We start from the raw sequence: 19,781 nt of genomic DNA, 5'->3' as shown, positions 1-19,781 counted from the left end.
ATGGAGCAGATGGTTTGCGTTCCTAACTCGGTGATGCTGACGCTGCAGGGACGGGGAGCTCACTTGAAGAACCACTACTTTCTGAGATTCTAATTTATTAGCACATATCTGGGTCTTTCCGTTGGCTGAGGTTCTTCAGTCAGGCCCCAATCTGGAGCCTTAAAGGAGCAAAAAGGTCTGGTTATCTCAACTGTCTCAAAAATAAGTCACCTTTTTATTAATTCCTAGGTTCTGCCACAATATTCTCATTTCCCAAAAACTAACAAAATTCTCCTGCCCTTTCATGTTTTCCATTATCAGCTAACAATGTGCCAGTCATTAGATTCAAGTGTGGTCCACACTTTGGATTTCTTCCTCTTTAATCACTGCTTTTTATTTGCCCACATATCTCATTCTCTCTCTCCCACGGTATTTTTCAGGATCATGGCTCGCTCCTGGCACCATTTGCCTCTCTCCCAAATGGGACGGTATCACTAGCCTACATGAATGTGAAGCATGTATTTGCTCCTGTGTGCATTCATTCCACAAACATTTGTTAAGAGCTTGATATATACTGAATATGACAAAAATTCTGCATTCATGGGCTTACATTGTCATGAGGGAGATATAAAATAAATATGGAAATAAGAAAGTATGATATATTCAAGAAGTGATGTGTAAATTGAAGAAAACAATATAAGGTAATGGCCAAGAAAGTGACTGGAAATGGAACGTGTCTTAGCTACTCTGGAAACACTTCCCTGAGAAAGGAACATTAAGCTGCAACAAATATGTTGTGATGGAAGCAATAATGCAATGAATGTAGAAAAGGGTATTCCGGGTAGAGAAAGTATCAATTCCAGAGCAGAAGGAAGTCCAGGGTGGTTGAAATTAGTGGAGTCAGGAAGGAAAGGGTTGAAGAGGCATTCTGGGGTGGGGGTGGCAAAAGTTTTCATAAACCACTTATAACCATATGTTTCTCTCTCTCTCTCTCTCTCTCTCTCTCTCTCTCTCCACACACATACACACACACACACACACACACACATTCAGACCCTAGACTAAAAAACTGGGATGAGAGAGCCAAAACTATTCCTTTGGCCAACAGTCATTAAAATATCAGCAGCATTTAAAAAAAAATCCTCACCCGATGATATATTTATTGATTTGAGAGAGAAAGAGAGCGAGAAGAAAACAGACATAAGAATGTGAGAGAGAAATATTGATCGGTTGCCTCCCCTCTGCACCCCAACTGGGGATTGAACCTGCAACCCATATGTGCTCTGACCATGAATTGAACCTTTAACCTTTTGGTGTATAGGATGACACTCCAACCAACTGAACCACCCAGCCAGTGCCAGCAGCAGTTGATAGAGGAGAAACTGAAGAGTAATACCAGAATTCACTGTCTAGCCTTTGGAGTTGGCTGTATTACAATGCACGAGGAATCATACACAGCTCTTATTTCAGAACCTGGATGCATTAAATCTTAAACTTTTGTCTTCTTCATAAAGGCTTAGTTCAAGAACCACTCTAAGTATTGATATACAGCAGTGCTAGAAATAGGTACAGCTTTCCTAGTCAATTAAGTTAAAATTCTGATTGAAGAGGGGACAAAATTATGTCATAAATATATCTTACAACATTATTTTACGCGGACAATATTCTCGAACAGCAGTGATTCAAATGAAATTGACAAAACAATTTCCAGCAAAATAATTAGCATATAAAACATACACACACACACCCCTACCTTCAAGCCACTTGAAACAATTATGAATCAGAAATTAGCCTAAAGCGAGAGTTGTGTGCTTTCAACAAACCCCTCAAGAAAAGCATCAAGCTTACTGTACCATATCCGATCATTTAAATTATGTTTCAATCTTTATATCATTAGCCTTCTGAAAGTATCCAAGTTGAAAGGAATTTATCAGCCAGGGTTCTTTTCAAGTAAAGAAAATAAGTCTATGTTTATAATTTTGCTTTAGATATATTCAAACTTGCTGCCATGTAAACTAAAATTAAATATTCTCACCAGCAATGCAATTTTTTTAGTATACAGAGTTTTAAAAGTCTTAATGTCTCGAAGCAAAACCACCTTAGGCTTTATAAATGTTCCAAAATAATTCCTGTATCAAAATATTTTCATTTGTACTGTAAAACTCCTAGGATCTCACTTATGAAATTGCTTTACACGCCGCTCATTATCACATCCGCTGATGGCCTTACCTGTCTGCATCAACTGTCACATCGTGAACGCCTCTCTGAATGACATCCCTGGAAGTCACTGTGTCTGGTATTCGATTCAGACTTCTAGTATACAGGTTGAGTCCTCCGTCTGTCATGTACCTGAAAATAAATGTGCGATTAATCAACAGAAAATTAAAGGACCTCATCTGTATAATTGCACTTAATGAACAAATTGTGTTCACATTTTTCAATAATTATGCAAATAGCCTCTATTATAGTGTTTTCTACATACACATTATACTCACCGGGAAAAATCAGAATATCTTTTCAAGTTTATTAGAAAATCAATCTTCCTTACTACCACAAGTAACAAGAGCCAATTATAAAACCTTCTGTTTTCCCCCTTTTGTCATCAATATTTTGAACAGGCTTGTAAATCATATAGCTCTTAGCGAAATAAAAGTAAGATCATTTCATCTTTGAAGCATCGATGGTCATGGGAGTAATGAACATCAGTAAACTTAAAATTAATTTATGTGATAAATAGAATATGTGCTCCATATCATAAAATAATAACCAAAATGCCTTAAATGTTTAATATATTGCCAGGAAATTTTCAAATAGTTTATATGTAATAACATTATTATCCCTACATGAGAGATAAAAAGTAAGTATGCACAAAAAACCTAAGAGTTTACACAGCGTCATTCAACCAGTCATGGCAGAATTGAGAAAAAGGACTCTAAAAACATTACTCCAGAAACCCTGATCTTAACCATGTTTTGCTGTCTGAACTGCAGGGCGACACCGTCTGCCCCGCTTCCTGTCTCCGGGCTCAAGTTCCCTCCCGTCACAGGACCACCACCAACACACAGGGCCGCTGCAGCCTCACCAGGCAGCTACCCGGTAACCTGGCTTGCTTGAGTAAGGAGGATTAGAACAGGGTGTTTAATCTCTCACCCCATGCTAGGCCAGCTGAAATGTTTTCTTGAGAACTGGGATAAAGACTCAATCTTTCTATGTGGATAGAGTTCATAATAATGAAAACCCAAAGAGCCCCAGAGTAAGCTGGTCAGCAAAGTAAAAACAATGAATGACGAGGTGCACAAAGAGAAGCAGAGACACTTGGCCACGCGGTGTCAGCTTCACAACTAGCCCTTTGGTTCTGAGAGATAGCCTTCCTTCTTTATAGTCATTGCCCACTTTGTTTAAATTCGAGTTGATTCTCACCTTTTAGTATCAAAAAGTTTAATCGCAACCAAACATTGAACATTCACCAAATTGCTATGGTAGGATTATGAAACTGGCTTATTACCTAGATGATTAGTATATTCTGTACATACTAGTTGAAGGACCCTGAACAAATCTCATAAACTGTGCCTCAATTTCTTCCTCTGAAAATGGGAAGAATAAATGGCAGATAGGTTTTATGACAATAAAATGAAAAATACATTGGCTCTTAATGAGACCCCTATAAATAATAGCTACTTATTCACAGTCTCTCCTGTATATTTTGAAAAGAAAATATATAAATTTTATATATAAAACAATAGCACTAAGTCATAATGCATTATCCTTATAAGGTATTCTACCTGGTTAATTTTCTTGATAACTAAAGAATTTAATTACACCAACATTAAAAAGTAAAAAGAGGACTTTGGCTTCAAAGTGTATAGAACACTGACATACCCTTCTAAAAAGGGAGTACTAGATACAATTTAATTTTTTTTGATAATGAATTCATGATTATGAGCACCATTTCCTGCACTCTGTTAACTGATACAAGATGGCACAATTAAAGAGAAAAGAGCCCTGGCTGGTATGGCTCAGTGGACTGACTGCTGGCCTGTAAACCACAGGACTGTAGGTTTGATTCCCACTCAAGACACATGCCTGGGTTGGGGGACAGGTCCCCAGTTGGGAGCATATAAGCAGCAACCACACATTGATGTTTCTCTTTCTCCTTCCCTTCCTCTCTCCCTAAAAATATATTAAAAAAAAAAAAATCTTTTAAAAAATGCTTTAAAAAAAAGAGTAAAGAGATAGTAGTCCTTCTAAATGCTGTTATTGCCACTTAAGGTGGACTATATGGAATTTCTGAGAAAGTAAAAGTGTTTAGTAGCAAATATTTTTCTTAGTCATTCTCCCTTTAAAATTATGTTTTAAAAAGTTGAGGATCATAGTAATCTCTTCTCCAGAAAGTAAAAAAAAAAAAAAATTTTTTTTAGCTATCAACATACTTAATCCTAAACCTAACCTATGGAGGAAGTTGTAACAATGCTTACATGTTATGTTTTACATCTTATTGGTCTGTCTTAGTCATCAGTGTATCTCCAAAAGTGTTTAGCAAAGTGTTTTGTATATAGTTTGGGCTCAACAAGTATATTAAACGTTTGTTCCGTTGAATTTGAAAGGCTTCCATTTTGTAGGAGGAAACCATCACGGCTGGTCTCAGCAGCTTTACCCATAAAAGTGATGCATGTGAAAGGAAATAAGACGTAAGATCACTTCTACTAGAAACATACCCTGCAATTTTTCAATACTTAAAGAAAAGTTAAGTTCTATAGAAAAATATTAATTGCTTTAAAATTAGTTTTAAAAATTTAAAAAAAATACATAAAATTTCTAATGAGAAAAAAAACTTTTTTCAGGAAGCCTTTCAAAGGACATTAGTTTTTCTTTGGCCCTTCAATTTCCAGTTAATATCAAATAGGTTTAGAACAGGTATTAACTGGACAAAAAAAACAGTCAGTGTATAAGTTCCTCTGTTTACACACATTTTCACTTGAATGTTGGTGGAGCATTTTCACAATAGAACCATGAGTTTGTTATTTGAAAATTTAAAACAGGCATCACAAGGGCAAACAAATTCCAGATTTAAATTTTTTCTTGATAATTCTTCCTTCTTTTCATTCTTTCTGGAGGATTTAAAAATCTAAAAGAACATAAATTTCATAGTTCCTCCAGAAAAATTATGCTATGACCTGGGAGCTACAAATGTTAGGGAATCATTTTGAAAGAAAACCTGAAAATTTAAAAAGCATTTCTTAACAATGTTATATCTTCAAAATTATCATGTAAGATGAATTTAAGAAGTAATTGTTACAAGGAAGATTGGTACAAACAAAATGTTTTAAAGGAAACTTGTGAAGGTTAAAGACAAAAATAAATTCTCTCAGCCTTGGCTGGTGTGATTCAGTCGATTGAGTGCCAGCCTAAGAACCAAAAGGTCACTGGTTCAATTCCCAGTCAGTGCACATGCCTGGGTTGTGGGCCAGGTCCCAAGTTGGGAATGTGTGAGAGGCAATGAATTGATGTATCTCTAACACATTGATGTTTCTCTCCCTCTCTTCCTCCCTCCCTTCCCCTCACTCTAAAAGTAAATAAATAAAATCTTTTTAAAAATTCTCTCAAATTATGAAAGTCTTAGACTGATTTTGTCCATGTTCAAATTCTATAAGCTATAATATGATTCACAATAAAAAACCCCAATAGTCTCACAGAGCATTTCTAATTCCTCCTCTCTTCCGCTGCTACCTCTTCTTTTCTTCTGTAAAGACAAATTTTACATACTTAAGGCATATCTCCTTTAGGTGTCTGTTTTTCAAATCAATATTTCCAGGCCCTATGGCCCCACCCTGTTCTAGAATGAGATATTCAACTGTTTCCTATGCATAAATATGTCAATTTCCCATAAGCCTATCAACTATAGCATAAACCGACCATATATTACATTCACCACTAAACTTCATTTTCCTTTTGTGTATGCTAATCCAGTTACAGGAGACACACCATCAACCTAGTTGACATGCCTCTCTTGTCACTCACCACTCCTAACTACTACAGGATAGCATCTGTTCAAATTTGTGAATCTGCATTACTATGCTCTAGTTTTGTCTAGAACCACTGAAAAGGGAAAAAAAGGAAGATATCAACATAAAGATATACAATGCTACCATCATAGCTACTCCATGCTTTTAAAGAAAGATTTATAATGAAATATATTTATGCAAGTATATAAAGTATAATAGTACATTGAAATAATAAAAATAATATTAACTTTCATGTGCCTATTACCTGGCATCAGAAAGAGAACATTTCCTATTTCTTTAATGTCCACATAGGCTCCTTCTAATAACATCCCCAAACCTCCCTTCCAGAGATATCTGTTGTGTTGGGTTTGGTGTTAAGCATTCCTTTACTTTATGGTTTTACCACATGGGCACATATCCATAAATATATATATTATTTAGCATCTCTTGGATTTGAACGTTAAATAAATTAAATCATATATATGTACTTTTTGTGACTATTTTCCTTCACTCAAAATGACATTTTTGCAAATAATCTATCTTGACATACTACTCATTTTACAGATGTGTAGCTCTGTTTTACCAGTGTACTCCATTTGACTACTATGAACATTTGAGCTGTTTTTAGTCCTATGCTACTAAAAACAACGCTGCCATGAACATCTGTGTACACACCTTTTCTCGTGCTTATAGGTCAGAGCTTATGTAAAGTCTATAGCTACAAAGACCATCACTGGGTCCTAAGAGAGACATAGAAGTCTTCAACAGTACTAGTCTTTGATAAATAGTTTTTAACGTAGTTTCAGAATAAACTTTAATTGCCAATGGATGAAAAGTTTCAAATTCCATCCAGATTACTAAGCTGGTAAATAATATTTTTACTTTGTTAGGGGCCATTTTTGTTTTATCTTTGAAATGCGTGTTTATGTCTTTTGCTCATTGTACTATTAAATTCTGTTTTGTTTTGTTCATTTGTTTTTCCTTTTCTCACTGATATTAATCCATTATTAGTTATATGTTTTGCATATGAGGTTTCATCCACATATTTTTCTCTTGATTTTTTTATGTTAAATTAATTTTTTTAATAAATGAAATTTGATTTAAAAACCTTTTAAAATTTTATACAGTGATTGCTTCTGTTATTTTTGTGTAGTGTTTAAAAATATGGTCATTAGGTTTTTGATATTTTTGGACTCTATTCCCATCTCCCACTTTTATGCAGACTACCTTTTTACCTGTATGCCATGTCCTGTTAAGTTTGGGACACTGTCCTGAAAGGGAGCTATAGCTGGACAGTTCAATAAATTCATAGGACCTAGACTGCTCCATTCCCTCAGACTTGACCTTCAACCCTTACTGTCCCCCGCTTGCCAAGTGGTCAAAACCCCTCTCAGCATCAGCTGCTACCTTTAAATCTTCCCTGTGTGTTTTCTGCTCAATATCTCTCAGCTGTTCTTGGGTTCTTCTGTTTTCAGTGTTATCAGATGCCCATTGCACTCTCTATAACTTATTATAAATGTGCTGAGACCATGCTGATCCTCTGGCTCCTGGCTGTTAGTCCGTTGCTTATACTTTGGGTTTGAGATGATACTTTGTCATTTCAAAGCGTATGCAAAGAGTAATTATGATTTTTTTATTTTGCTGTCTAGTTGCTTTGTCTGTTTTTGAGGATTTGGGAAGATTCTGAACCTATGCTTCCACCATATCTTCCTAGAATTCTATGTTTTTACATTCAGTATCTCATATTATCCATTGTATATTACAATGAGCTATTTTTTAATGACATTAACACACAGGCTATGTAAAGTGTTTAGTTGTTGGTTTTTGTTTGTTTTTAATCTCAAAGGAACTCCAATTCAGCATTTTCCTTTTGGCAAACACAGATAATGTTCAGAGTTGTCCCCTATCAAATGAGCTAGCTAAGAAAACTACATTACTAACGAACGATTGCTATAAAGCTCTGTTATGTTTGTTTGTTAAAAAAAAAAATCAACTTCTTGGAGAGAAATGTGTACAGGTAGACATGCAGATGATCTCACAGGGTCAGTAGGATGGCTTAGGGTTCAGACTGGAGTCAGACTTGCTTGGTTTCAAGTCCAGCGTTGTATGCTTGAAGAAACTGAATTCTCAGAATGTGGATTAACTAATTTTCTGAGTTTTAGCTAAAGTGACTTAAACTTAAAATGCACAGAACATTGTCTAGCATGTACTAAGTGCTTTATAATTGTTGGCTAGAATTACCAGCTATTTTTCCACTAGAATTTCTACATTCACTAAAAATAGCTCCTATCTTGAATATAAAATTAGTAGAAGCATTAGAAGGAGGAATCTGTTGTTTACCATGCAAATCCTTGTGAGCAGCTCAGGCAGCCCTGCCCTTCCCAATGTTGTGCGCGCTTCAGCCAGGGCCAGGATGGGGGCAGGCGAGGGAGGGGCGAGGGAGAAGCCAAATCTAAAAATCCTTTCCTTAAAATTTCATTCCACAGAACTAAATTTCTTTGTGTTTGGGCCATATGACAAAGTAGAATTTTAGGTTATTTTTCTTGACCCAACAACTATTTATTACTGTGATACCTGCTGATAATTTTAATTTTCACCCAATTCAAATATGCAACTGTTCCCCCAATATTCCAGGGTGTGCCTTCTTTGCTTCATGAATAAAGATTTTTTTTTCAAAGAGACTCATTTTAAGGAAGAGGCCTTCCTCTGACTAATTCCTAATTACTGGCAGATTCATATCCCCAAGTGTTTAAAGTAATTTTCAAGAGAAGAAAAAGATAAGCCTTCACATGCTTCAAGAAATTTTGAACTCTCAGAATGCTGATTAATTTTCTGAGTTCTACCTAAAGTACATAAAAAAAAGAAACTCCATTCATTTTACTTCATGACATTCCTGTGGTTGCATCAGGAAAAAATCCTCAATTAAACATTTTCATTTATTATTGTCCTTTGAGCCCTTTGTCCCTTTAATCACCAAACCATACTTTCAAAAATTGGGAACAAGAGGTCAATTTTGTGACTCAATTTTTTCAAGAATTATAGCACTGGCACTTTTGTGCCCTTTTTTCTCTGTTAAGGAAAACACCATGAAATTAAATTTCCCCTACGATGTCCCTAGCTCTCCCATCTTTCTAGGCTGAGATTCCAGGGTAGATCCGTAGGCTGCCAGCAGTGGCACACTGTGTAATGGGCAATGACGTACAGTGCATGCCCTGGCTGTTCCCCACACAATGCCCGCTAGTCACGCATGAGCTGAGACCAGCTGTAACACCTGCTGGCCATGTCTAGTCACCTTCCACCCAGGGAACAGAACTCTGAGTCATTGTTTAAATTTCAGCATTCTGTACTCGACGTTGGAAAACAGAAAATGGTAAAAATCACCAGAGAAAGTTTTCATAAAGGATTCATGTTATTTTTTACTTAGTTTATTTAGATACAGAAGTTAGTGTTAACTAATACAGCTAGAGTTCTGGAAAATACAAAAATGCTTGTAAGTATAGCTATGCCTGTAATATATATTTTTATGCAGAAATCAGTTGTTTAAAAATTTCCTTTAAAATACTTACCTAAGAATGTAGACACACACTTACATGCATATGTCTATATATTTCTATTCGTTTATTGAATAAATGAGCACATACAAAAATATAAAAACATTAGCACGTAAGTCACATGTGGGAAAGCACTGTCTAATGATTAACCACTGCGCACACAGTGCCTAGAACGTTGCTTGATACATAGGATGAACTCAAGAAAAAGTTTTCAATACATACATAGATACATAAGCTCATTATCCCTCTTTTCTCTCTATTCTTTTCCCAGGAGCCTTCATGTCTCCCATAAGAGGATCTTTCTACTATTCCTATATGAGATCACAGCCCACATTATATCTCTTACCCTGGACACTACTGTTGCTTTATATTACTTTTGCTTTATCCCCCTGTAGTGGGGCAGAAAACTTTTCTTTAACTTGGACTTTTGATTTTTTTTCCTTTGACTCAAACTGGCTTCACCTAGTGCCCTGACTCACTTCCTCTCCCTATCCCTTGCTTAATCATTAACCCTTCAGGACAATGAGGTTCTGATCAGCACCCAATAGTCTTAGAAACAAGGTCCTGGCTCTATTGACTATTGAGACAGAGTTTTCAATAAAACTAAATATAATATCTTGGCCTAGTTGTGCTTTAGCTCTGGACCCAGGAAAGTGGAACGATCCCACACTATAAATCCTTGTGAGATTGCACAGAACAACTCCATGGCTGATGTGAGGACCAGATGCAATGAGGAATTACTCCGCACCCTAGCACCAACCAGTCAGTAGAGAACATGGCCCTAACTCTATTAGCCACCAGGATTAATGATTTTTTCCTCAATATAATTCATGTTGTAGAAGCCATCAAGGAGCCAGGTCTTTGAGCATGTGCTACCTGTGACTCCAGGCACGGCGCCATCTCCTTAATACATCCTTATTTTCTTGGCTGCAAATTCCCATCTTATCGGGCTTTGATGCACTCCGGCAACCAGACCCCTTCAGTCCAGGAACACCCCTGTCTCCAGCTCTGTGTTTTAACTCTGTACTCATCATCGCTTCTCTTTGCTTTCTCACCTATTTTCTCTGATGGTATCATTTTCTATTTCCTGTTCCTATAAAATGGGCATCTTGTCTGAATTCTCTGGGCATCTGCCTCTCGTATGCCCTCATGAGTAGCCCACTATTGTGTCTACAAATGCTTCCTTTGTAGTGCCTCCTGTACCAATCCCCGCCGCTCTACATCCCTGTCAATGGCACTTCCATACTCCTGGCCTTATGACCGTGGATCTGAATTCTTGGAACAGTGCCTGAAATTTCTTCCCAGATCTTCTTCCCTCGATCCCTTTTGTAAGTTCCCCTAAACTGGTCTTTCAAAAACCATCATCATCCTCCTTGCAGTGACTGAGTAATCCTAAGAAATCTCCTATAAGAAACAGTGCTTTCCATTGCTTACAGTACATGGTTTAAACCTCTTAGCTTAGTGTTGAGGCCTGTCACAATAGTCTCTACCTCTCAAATCTTATTTTTAAATATTAAGGTTCTAGGAATCGCAGTTAAGGGAAAGATAATTGAATGTTATCTAATCTAATTATCCTTCTGCTTTGAAAATTATATTTAATCAAGGTTGTTGAATAACATATCTTCTGCAATACTTATACTTCTTTTACAAATTTTCTCTCAACATATTTCTCTCCACTTTAACTTTTTAAATCAGGGAACAGAACTAAAATGTTTCCTAATTTACTCCTTTCTAATTCATGCCAGGATTTAAAGCTTTCTCCTTATTCTGAACTCTCATGTCAAATTTTATTTGTGTGAACCTTTTGAAATTACTCACACGTTGTATGGTTAAATGTCCCTTGATGTTTGATTTAAATTGCTCCCAAGATACACTTTCTCTTTACAGGTAAGCACTTTTTGTGTGTATAAATAAACGCAGTCAATCCTCATTACTTTCAAATTCCATACTTGCAAATTTGCTTACTGCTGAAGTTTGTAGCCCCCGAATCATACTTGCAGCACTTCGATGCTCATCCATGGACATACTCAGAGCGGTGAGGAGTGTGAGTTGCCCATGTGGGCATTTCCAGCTGAGCTGGAACAAGATGACATTTTGCCTTCTTTTTTTCAGCTCTCCGACTTCAAATAAGTGTCTTTTTCAGTCTATTTAGAATTACCTTTTTCACATGTTTGTGCCTCCTGTTGGAGATTTTGCTGTTTAGAACGGCCCCCAAAGGGAGAGCTAAAGTAAAGTCTTGTGTTCCTAAGTTCACGAAGGCTGTGATATGCCTTATGGAAAAATGTGTGTGTTAATGAACTTCATTCGGGCATGAGTTACACCGTTGTTGGTGTGAGTTCAATGTTAATTAATCAACAAATATGTATAAAATAATAAATAAGGTGTCTCTCAAGTGAAATACACATAAAACAAAATTACATATTGATCTGTTGATGAAAACATTATGACCTAGGGGAATGATCCAGTATTCACTACTTCAGTGTTCGTGGTGACCCTACAGAACATAATTACCATAAATAATGAGACCAACTGTGTATCTATGTGTGTGAGTATGTAGATATATGTATATATATGAATCATATAACTATATGTGCATATTGATATATATAAGTAAATCTTTACCCAATGGTGAATATAAAAAGTAAATACACACATATGCCCCCATTTAAAGAAACAGAGAAAGAAAAGAGAGGAAGAGAATGGGGCAGAGAAGAAAGAATGGAGAAGCAAGATTGGGCAGACAGAGAGAACGTCCATGCCTTATTCTTCTGTTACCATCACGTTCCCTGAACTGGGTATTCCCTTCTAAGTGACGTTAAATAGTCACTACAGTTAATGATAACAACCATCAATTAGCATGATTATTAATAATAATAAATGTAGTTATGATGATGATAAACTTACAGATCACTTATATTGTACAGGGTGTGTGCTATGTAAAATTTGGTGGGTTATTTCCATCATTCCAAATAATTTCATGGAGATTCTTCAATGTTATCCTTTTTAGAGGTGACAAAAATGAATTTGGATAAATAAATGAATTTAGAGAAATTCTAAGAAGTTCACAGATAGCAAAGAGTTGAAAGATATTTATTAGGAACTCTGAGTCCAGTGGCAACTCAATTACTTTCTACCTTAATTGACCATAATCAGTCTCTGTAATTATAAATCATTAGAAATTCAGGTAACGTGGCTACCTGGAATGGACTGGTGGATATCAGAGCGGAGCTATAAATTCGATTACAATCTCTTTTGTCCTTTTCAGGTCTTGTCACCCTTCAAACAAGCTTTTCATGGAAAATCAGGAAGGGTTTAGTCACATAGAAGAATGATTTCTGACACTGGTCCTCAGATCCATAAGGACAAAGAGTGGTCAAAACCCAGACTCATAAAAAAATGTAGATAAGATTAACTGGGAAGCTCTTCTTTGTATTACAGAGCATGGGTTTTAAAGTTAGACCCACCTGAGTTCTAATGTAAGTCTGGTCTTTATTTAACATATACAATTAGGCCAGTTAGGGTCAGTTTCCTTATCTGTAAAACAAGGATAAAAATACTCACCTCATAAGGGCTGGTGGTGGAAGGTTAAATGAATCAGCATCTTTAGTGCACTTAACAACAGTGTAATAGGTAACAGGAAGTATTCAAAAGGGCGATTACAATAGTTGACAAAAGAAGTTTTAATAGAACTATCTATCCTATTGTGTCCACTGAGGCTCACCAATCAGCTTGAAATAAATATTCCAAATTGCCAAAATACTTTAAGATTTTTATAATCACAACATTTTTTGGAAACTATTAGGAAACAGAAAGAAAACAGGGGCTAAGATAAAGAAGCAAATCTGATATCACAGTAAATAGATGGAAACATTCAACTCTAAAATGATTTTCCCTCAAGTTAGATTGGCTAGATTGACTAGCATAAGTTAAGAATGAGAGAAAATATTTGTTCCTCAAAGCAGTTACAGGCAGCTTTGACAAGCAAAAAAAAACAAACAAAAACAAAAACAAAAACAAACAACAAAACAAAAACAAACAAAAAAACCCCCATCAAGCAGCTCAGCACAATTCCTCCTGTCTTCTTCCTATATCCTTCCCTACAAAATCTGTTATTTAAGAAGCATGCGAAACAAAAGGTACACATGTGTTTCTCTAAATCAACAATAGAAAAAAATTTAGTGGCTTATAATAAAAGGTTTATAGAAATTTGAGATAATTTACTTTTCATGAATGAGCAGAAGATAGGACCTGCAATACCCCAGCACCTTAAATTTCTCACAATTTCTAACCCATAGGCCCTTTTTATAATTGATGCATCTCAGTAGACCACTTTTCCTCTTTACATAATTCTGTTAGAGAGCAAGGCCCAGGGCCACTTACCCACTGTTGATGTCATCACTCCTGAGACTTTTCCCAAGGATATCTCCATCACTCATATATCCGCCGACATCAACTTCAGAAGACATGTCCAGGTCACTGCTTGCTTTCTCACTCATGTCAATTTGTGACATGTTTCCCAGCCGAGAGACGGCAGCTCGACGGAGAGGCGTTGTGTACATGAACCTCGAGGGGTCCGTGTGAATGAACCGACTGGTCCCGCTGCGGGGATAGCCGGCCCCCAGGGAGGGCGCATCTCCAGCCTGAAGTCGAGGACACGCCTGGCCCAGCCTCCAGGTCATGGGAGTGGGCCGGCTGGTCAAGTTGGGTATGGTCCTTCCATTCACTTCCGTTGTCACTGTGCTGTCAAATGTTGTCTCCAGTGTGCTGTCAAATAAAATAGAGAAATAACTGGACTCTGGTTCACTTGGAGCCATTGATGAAGAACACATGAAGACAGGAAAGGCTGGATGGAATTGGAAGTCCTGTCTTAGAAGACTGTGATTTTCATGAAAGCCGAATTATGCATTCATAATGAGATTCTCAACACCTCTGGGGGTGTTAAATTGGGGGAAAGGGTATTCCTTAGCTGTTATTTTCCTTCTTTGCTTTCAAAAGAAAGGCTATCATTACATTTGAGATAAAATGAAACACTGTTTCACATTCTCAACAAACTTAATGTAACCTATTGCCAGGAACTATTTTGGAAGTTAGCTACAATGATGTTTGAAAGTCTGTCTCACACTCTTCCTCAGATGTGTTTTAACAGCCACTTCTGCAACTGCTCTGTAGGGCAGGCATAGTCATGATGATGGTAGCTGCAGTAGCTAATTCAGTTCAAATGGGAAACTATACTGAAAAAAAGTGGGTAGGAGAAAAAAGGTCCAGGTTAGGTGCTGAGAGGTAACCAGTTGATTGTCATGTGAAATATAAGTAGGGAGATGACAAAGGAAAACTAAAACTCCTTTTCTATCATTGTAAGAAGTGCCCGATTGTAATTTCTTTTCTTTATTAGCCCCAAAATATGCAGAACTGAGAAGAAACCTGTGGCTTATCTGGGTCCCACGAAGACTGGACATAGTCTCTTCTAAATTCTGCCTCAAATCTGCTATGTTTTTGACTGTTCTCATTCTCCTTGTTTCAGGGTCTTCACCTAGAAAAGTAACATAATAATTGACTTATTATTCATGTCATTTACTGTCCTGAGAATAACTTATACAGATGTAAGTAATATAAATTCTTTTTCTTAAAAGTAAAATGATAGGTAGAAAATTCCAAATGAAAATTATCACCTAAAATTTTAAATCTTCTTTCTACAAATAAAATGTGGATGGAAACACAACATGTTGTAAGTAACAATTTGAGATGATGATAATACAATAATACTTTGCAGGTCTATGACCTTAATCACTGCAAAACGAGAGAGCCATTTGGAAATACACTGCATAGTACTCCGTGGTACGGTGCTCAGATTTAAAACTCTGAAATTATTTGGACACTGATTATTTCTGTAGTTACCTATTTCTAAGAGTACTCAGAACAGTTGAGATAAACTTGCATTATGTATCGAATACACATTTGGACTCTGAGATTACAAAATAAGATGGAGGCCTTTTTTATACGAGCAATATCTCCTCCCCCCCTTCATTTTATTTATTTATTTTTCTCCAGTTACAATGGCTTAGTGCTTTCTCTTTGTTCTTCCTCACCTTGTTATCTGAAGTCCTGGCTGGGAGTTCTATCAGTGGAACTTCCAAAGATGGACGCTTTCATTGCATGAGACAAAGGTAGTCATGGGCTCATCAGTACTGTGTCTACACGTGATTGTAGGTGCACTTCTTGCATTTGCTGCACTGGAAGTGGTCAGTGTTGGGCGGCATCTGTCTTGGCCATCTGGTGCTACTGGATAGCTTCCTGGGTCATGGCTATCCTCAACTCCCTCAGCTCATCATTGCCCATTTCCTCTGCTCTCACCTTGGCAACGAGGTCAGTAGTGACGGCCCCACTGAGCACAGTCTGCTGCAGGTGGGGGCGTCAGGGTCCTCGAGGTTGCTCATTTGGCTGTGCACGCTGTTCCCGTCCTTCCTCTCTGTGCTCTTGCGCTCCTGTTAAATATCATCTACAAATTCTGATGCTGTCTTGTCACAGTTGACTCCATAGACCTTGTAACTATCATCTGCCTTCAAGGCCACTGAAAGCATCCCCACACACTTGTCCATGACAAGAAGCCCCTGTGAGGTATCAGGCTGCCAGGAGGCAGACAAAGGGAACACAGGTGGGGCCTGAGTGGCTGCTGGGTATTTTGTGGGGGGCGGGGGGTCCCTGCCTTTGATTTGCTGCTGTTTGATCTTTCCATAGATGGCCTTTTAGGACAGGAAGTGGCAGAAGACCTGAGTCCACAGAGTCTTTACTGTCTTCGGACTCTTCCCCTCATTTTTTCCTCACAGGAGAAAAGTCTGCCTCTGGCTTCCAAATGGAACAGCCAAGCCCTTCTATCTTTCTGGCTTTTTCTCTTTCTTTTCCTTTTTCTCCTCTGGGTGACCCTGGGGAGTCCAGTAGCCATTTCCAGTTTTCAATGAGGACTTTGGCCCAGGATCCCACCTCTGTATCTGAGCAGGGCTCCCAGAGCCCATTCACAGCGGCTCTAAGCCTGGTTGTCTGGAATAGCTGGAGGGACATCTGGTAGCTGTTCAGTTTCTTCAGAAGGTCAGGGGCCCCTTCCGTGTTCATCCGAGCTACACGTTTTTCAGCTTTCCGGCGATTCTCAGCAGCTCCTCTTCCCGGCCCATGTTGGTGCACAGCACCGGGTGCGGTGAGGGGCACAGGGGCAGCGGCTGTGCCTCGGGAACAGGTGGCACAGAGGCAGCAGGAGTACAACCCACACGGAAGCAATACCTCTTTAAGTCTTTTATTCTGGTAGGCTCATGGACCAAGACTTACAACACTGCATGGCTTTATTTTTAATTATGTCTCCCCTTTCTACAGGGAACCAAAACACCCAGCCCACATTACCCTAGAGTTCCAGCAGAGTCCTAGGTGTCTATACCTAGAGTGCACGTAATGCACATGAAACCAACAGCCCTGCTGGAGGGATCAGTGCTGGCCTTCTACAAGCACTGCCTGCCAAGTGACCTGAAACCATTTTGTTTATGGTCATGTAATACTTCCCAGGCCATTGGCCCTTTGAAGCTGATACGTCTGGATAATAATAACATGGCAAGAGAGTAGAGAAAACAGTTTTTATTTGGTTTAATTTAGGCTCAAGAGGATGTCCGGTGACGGAAAAATTTAACAAGAAAGAAGAAAAAGAGGAAGTGGGAAATTGGAAAGGATGGATGAAGGGGAGGCGAGTTAAAGGGAAGGAGGGGGAGGAAATAAAAAGGTGATGGAAGCAACAGACAAAGAGAAGGAAATGTGAAGTTAGAAAATGGCATATATTAAATTCCACTAAGGAAACTGCCAGGTAGAAACTCAAGTTGCATACCTATAATCTGTTTTAAGAATATAGGTAGATATTCAATCTGTTCACTTTCTTCCACAGTGCTCATGCCAAATTTTTAGAAATACATAACAAATGTATCCATCTAACATTTTAATATGATCATAGAGTTGGTGGGGATTTCAGAGATTGTCTCGCCTTACCTTTTAGCCAATAAATGGACTCATTCATATCTCCCTTTGGAGATGGCCACAAGCCTCTACCTAAAACCTCCAAGGCTCCTTCCTTTCCAGTGAAAGGTGTCTCCTTCCAACAGAAGATATGGCTAATCGTGTAAGGACAAGTAATAGTTTGCCTTGCTTTAACTTCCACCCAGTGTCCCAGTGGCTCTGAAGCTGAGCAAATTGGTGTTATATGTCTACCATGACAGTCCCTCACATACTGGAAGAGAGCACCTGCTAATTCTCCTATTTTCTTCTTCAGCCAAATATTACTACATTGTTCATTATTCCTCATTCTGGATGGTTGCCAAGACAACCACCATTCTGCTGCCAGTCTATAAATCTTTTCCTTTCAATTTACAAATTATTCAAATGATTAAAAAATGCTTAATACTAGCATTTTTGTTTCAAACTTAGAAAGGACTGAAAAACTTCCTTAAAAATATTTTTAAGAAATAGTGAAACACATGTTGTGCCCTCGTGTACATGGCACAAACTTTTCCTCCACTAATTCAAGTCATGCAACATCTAACCCTGTATGTTAACATTCTTTTAAACTCAGAACTCTAACCATATTCTCCATGGAAATTCTTTCTAGTCTTCTCTTCATAAAAATAACACAATATACTGTGAGAAGTGGCTGGAAGGAAGTCTACCTTTTACTTTCAAATCACCTGGCAGAATCTTGAAGAAAAAGGAGGTTTTTGTAAGGAAAACCTTAAAAGGCAGAAAAAAAAAATCATTACAGTGAATGGGAAGGCAGAGGCGAAGAAGACATTTTACCCAAAGTGAATAAAAGACAGTGAAGAGATAAATGTAGAGAAACACTAGAGCCAATATTCGTAAGATTTCATAGAGCATGGAAGCCTTTGATTCTAAGTGATGACAAGAAATGAGACGTCTTCAAGGAGGAGAGCGCTGTGATGATCCTTTCTGGAGGGAGGGAGGGAGTGCATCATTGACTTCACGCAAGTTCCTAGAATACACCGTTACCTGTCCTCCATCCCTGATATGCTTCCCTGTGGGAGAACTTTTAAGTTACTCTCCACTGCTTGCCACTGGCATAATGTTAATAACATTGACATTAGAATTATTTTCAATATCTGTTTTTTTGGTATAAACTTTAAGAACCCTGTATTTCAGATATTCCATTTTCCTCAATATTTTTTTTACATCTTCGTCTTTTAAATGTCCTTCTTCCAATCCAACAGGCATCTTAGAGCCTTGGAGTCTTCCAGTTGAATTCATTATTTATTCACAGAGCTTCCCTCAGGTTTCAGAACCAAAATCCAACCCCCCTTAGGCTTTTCTCATCATGACATCCACTCATGACACTGCACTGCTGAGAACAATCCAGCAAACGGATCTTTTCCCCCCAGCACTTGTTGATCAAAACATAATTGCTGCCTCATTCATGTCATGAAAAACAACTAAAATAAAATTTATTGCAGTAAATGTCTTCAATGACATACCAAAAAAAGATACAATTAAATGCACTTGAAAACCCCCTAAGGATTGTTCAGGTCTGAAATATCCTATAAATTTGTATCCGAATGACATCTAGAAGATTGGGGGTGGGAAGGGAATTACAATGAAAAAGGTCAAATGCAGGAGCATACATAAAATAAACATTTAGTAATAAAAGTTAACAGAAATTGCCATGAAAAATTTACTTAGTCACAAAAATGCTGTACCACTCTCACTTCCATATCTCAAAGCCATAAGTGTCAGACACAATAGTAAGGGCTTACACATATTTTCCAGAATGGTACGTTCTACAACTCACTTGGAGTTTTTAACATTGGTGCAGACTGCCTTCTCATGCTTATAAGGTCTCCTCTTTGAGTAGAGCACAGAACAACAGGCTTAATCTGGTGCTTCTGCAATTTTAGTTAGTGTCAGAAGAATCATTTCATCTGTGTGGTCCAGCTCTTCTTTTTTAGGCTTTAATTTTTTATACACTGTAATGAACACTTCCAGCACTGTCACCTTATAACAGAAAGTCAAATTACATATGAACGAACCTAATTCACAGAGAATTAGGTCCTCTATACCATCTACATTACAAATGTTATTTATAGCAGAGCTCCCTGATTTACTCTGATAAATAAACCTAATTTGGGAGAGTATTCCAACAGTGATTTGGATGGAATAGTTTCAACTCATCAGTCACCTTTTAAATATTCTCCTGTAGAGTTATAGTAGGGACCCT

The 19,781-nt window shown here is 37.8% G+C and overlaps 1 protein-coding gene and 1 pseudogene across 2 annotated transcripts in view; both read right to left on the bottom strand.

Moving 5' to 3' along the window:
* Positions 1 to 19,781, bottom strand: part of NAV3 (neuron navigator 3) — a 324,575-nt gene that overhangs the window by 135,601 nt on the left and 169,193 nt on the right. For both annotated transcript variants that reach the window (XM_054580143.1, XM_054580145.1), the window contains exons 10-12: positions 14,954 to 15,062; positions 13,913 to 14,296; positions 2,209 to 2,328 (exon numbers count right to left, since the gene is read on the bottom strand). In XM_054580143.1, the coding sequence (XP_054436118.1) occupies positions 2,209 to 2,328; positions 13,913 to 14,296; positions 14,954 to 15,062 (613 nt within the window). The remainder of the gene's footprint in view (positions 1 to 2,208; positions 2,329 to 13,912; positions 14,297 to 14,953; positions 15,063 to 19,781) is intronic.
* LOC129075908 (transcription elongation factor A protein 3-like) lies at positions 15,627 to 16,698 on the bottom strand (annotated as a pseudogene).

The sequence above is a fragment of the Pteronotus mesoamericanus genome, unplaced genomic scaffold, assembly GCF_021234165.1.
Source record: "Pteronotus mesoamericanus isolate MK-2021 breed Mesoamerican mustached bat unplaced genomic scaffold, CSHL_Meso_final contig_56, whole genome shotgun sequence".
In the NCBI taxonomy this organism is placed as follows: Eukaryota; Metazoa; Chordata; class Mammalia; order Chiroptera; family Mormoopidae; genus Pteronotus; species Pteronotus mesoamericanus.
This window is presented reverse-complemented; position numbering and strand designations above follow the sequence as displayed.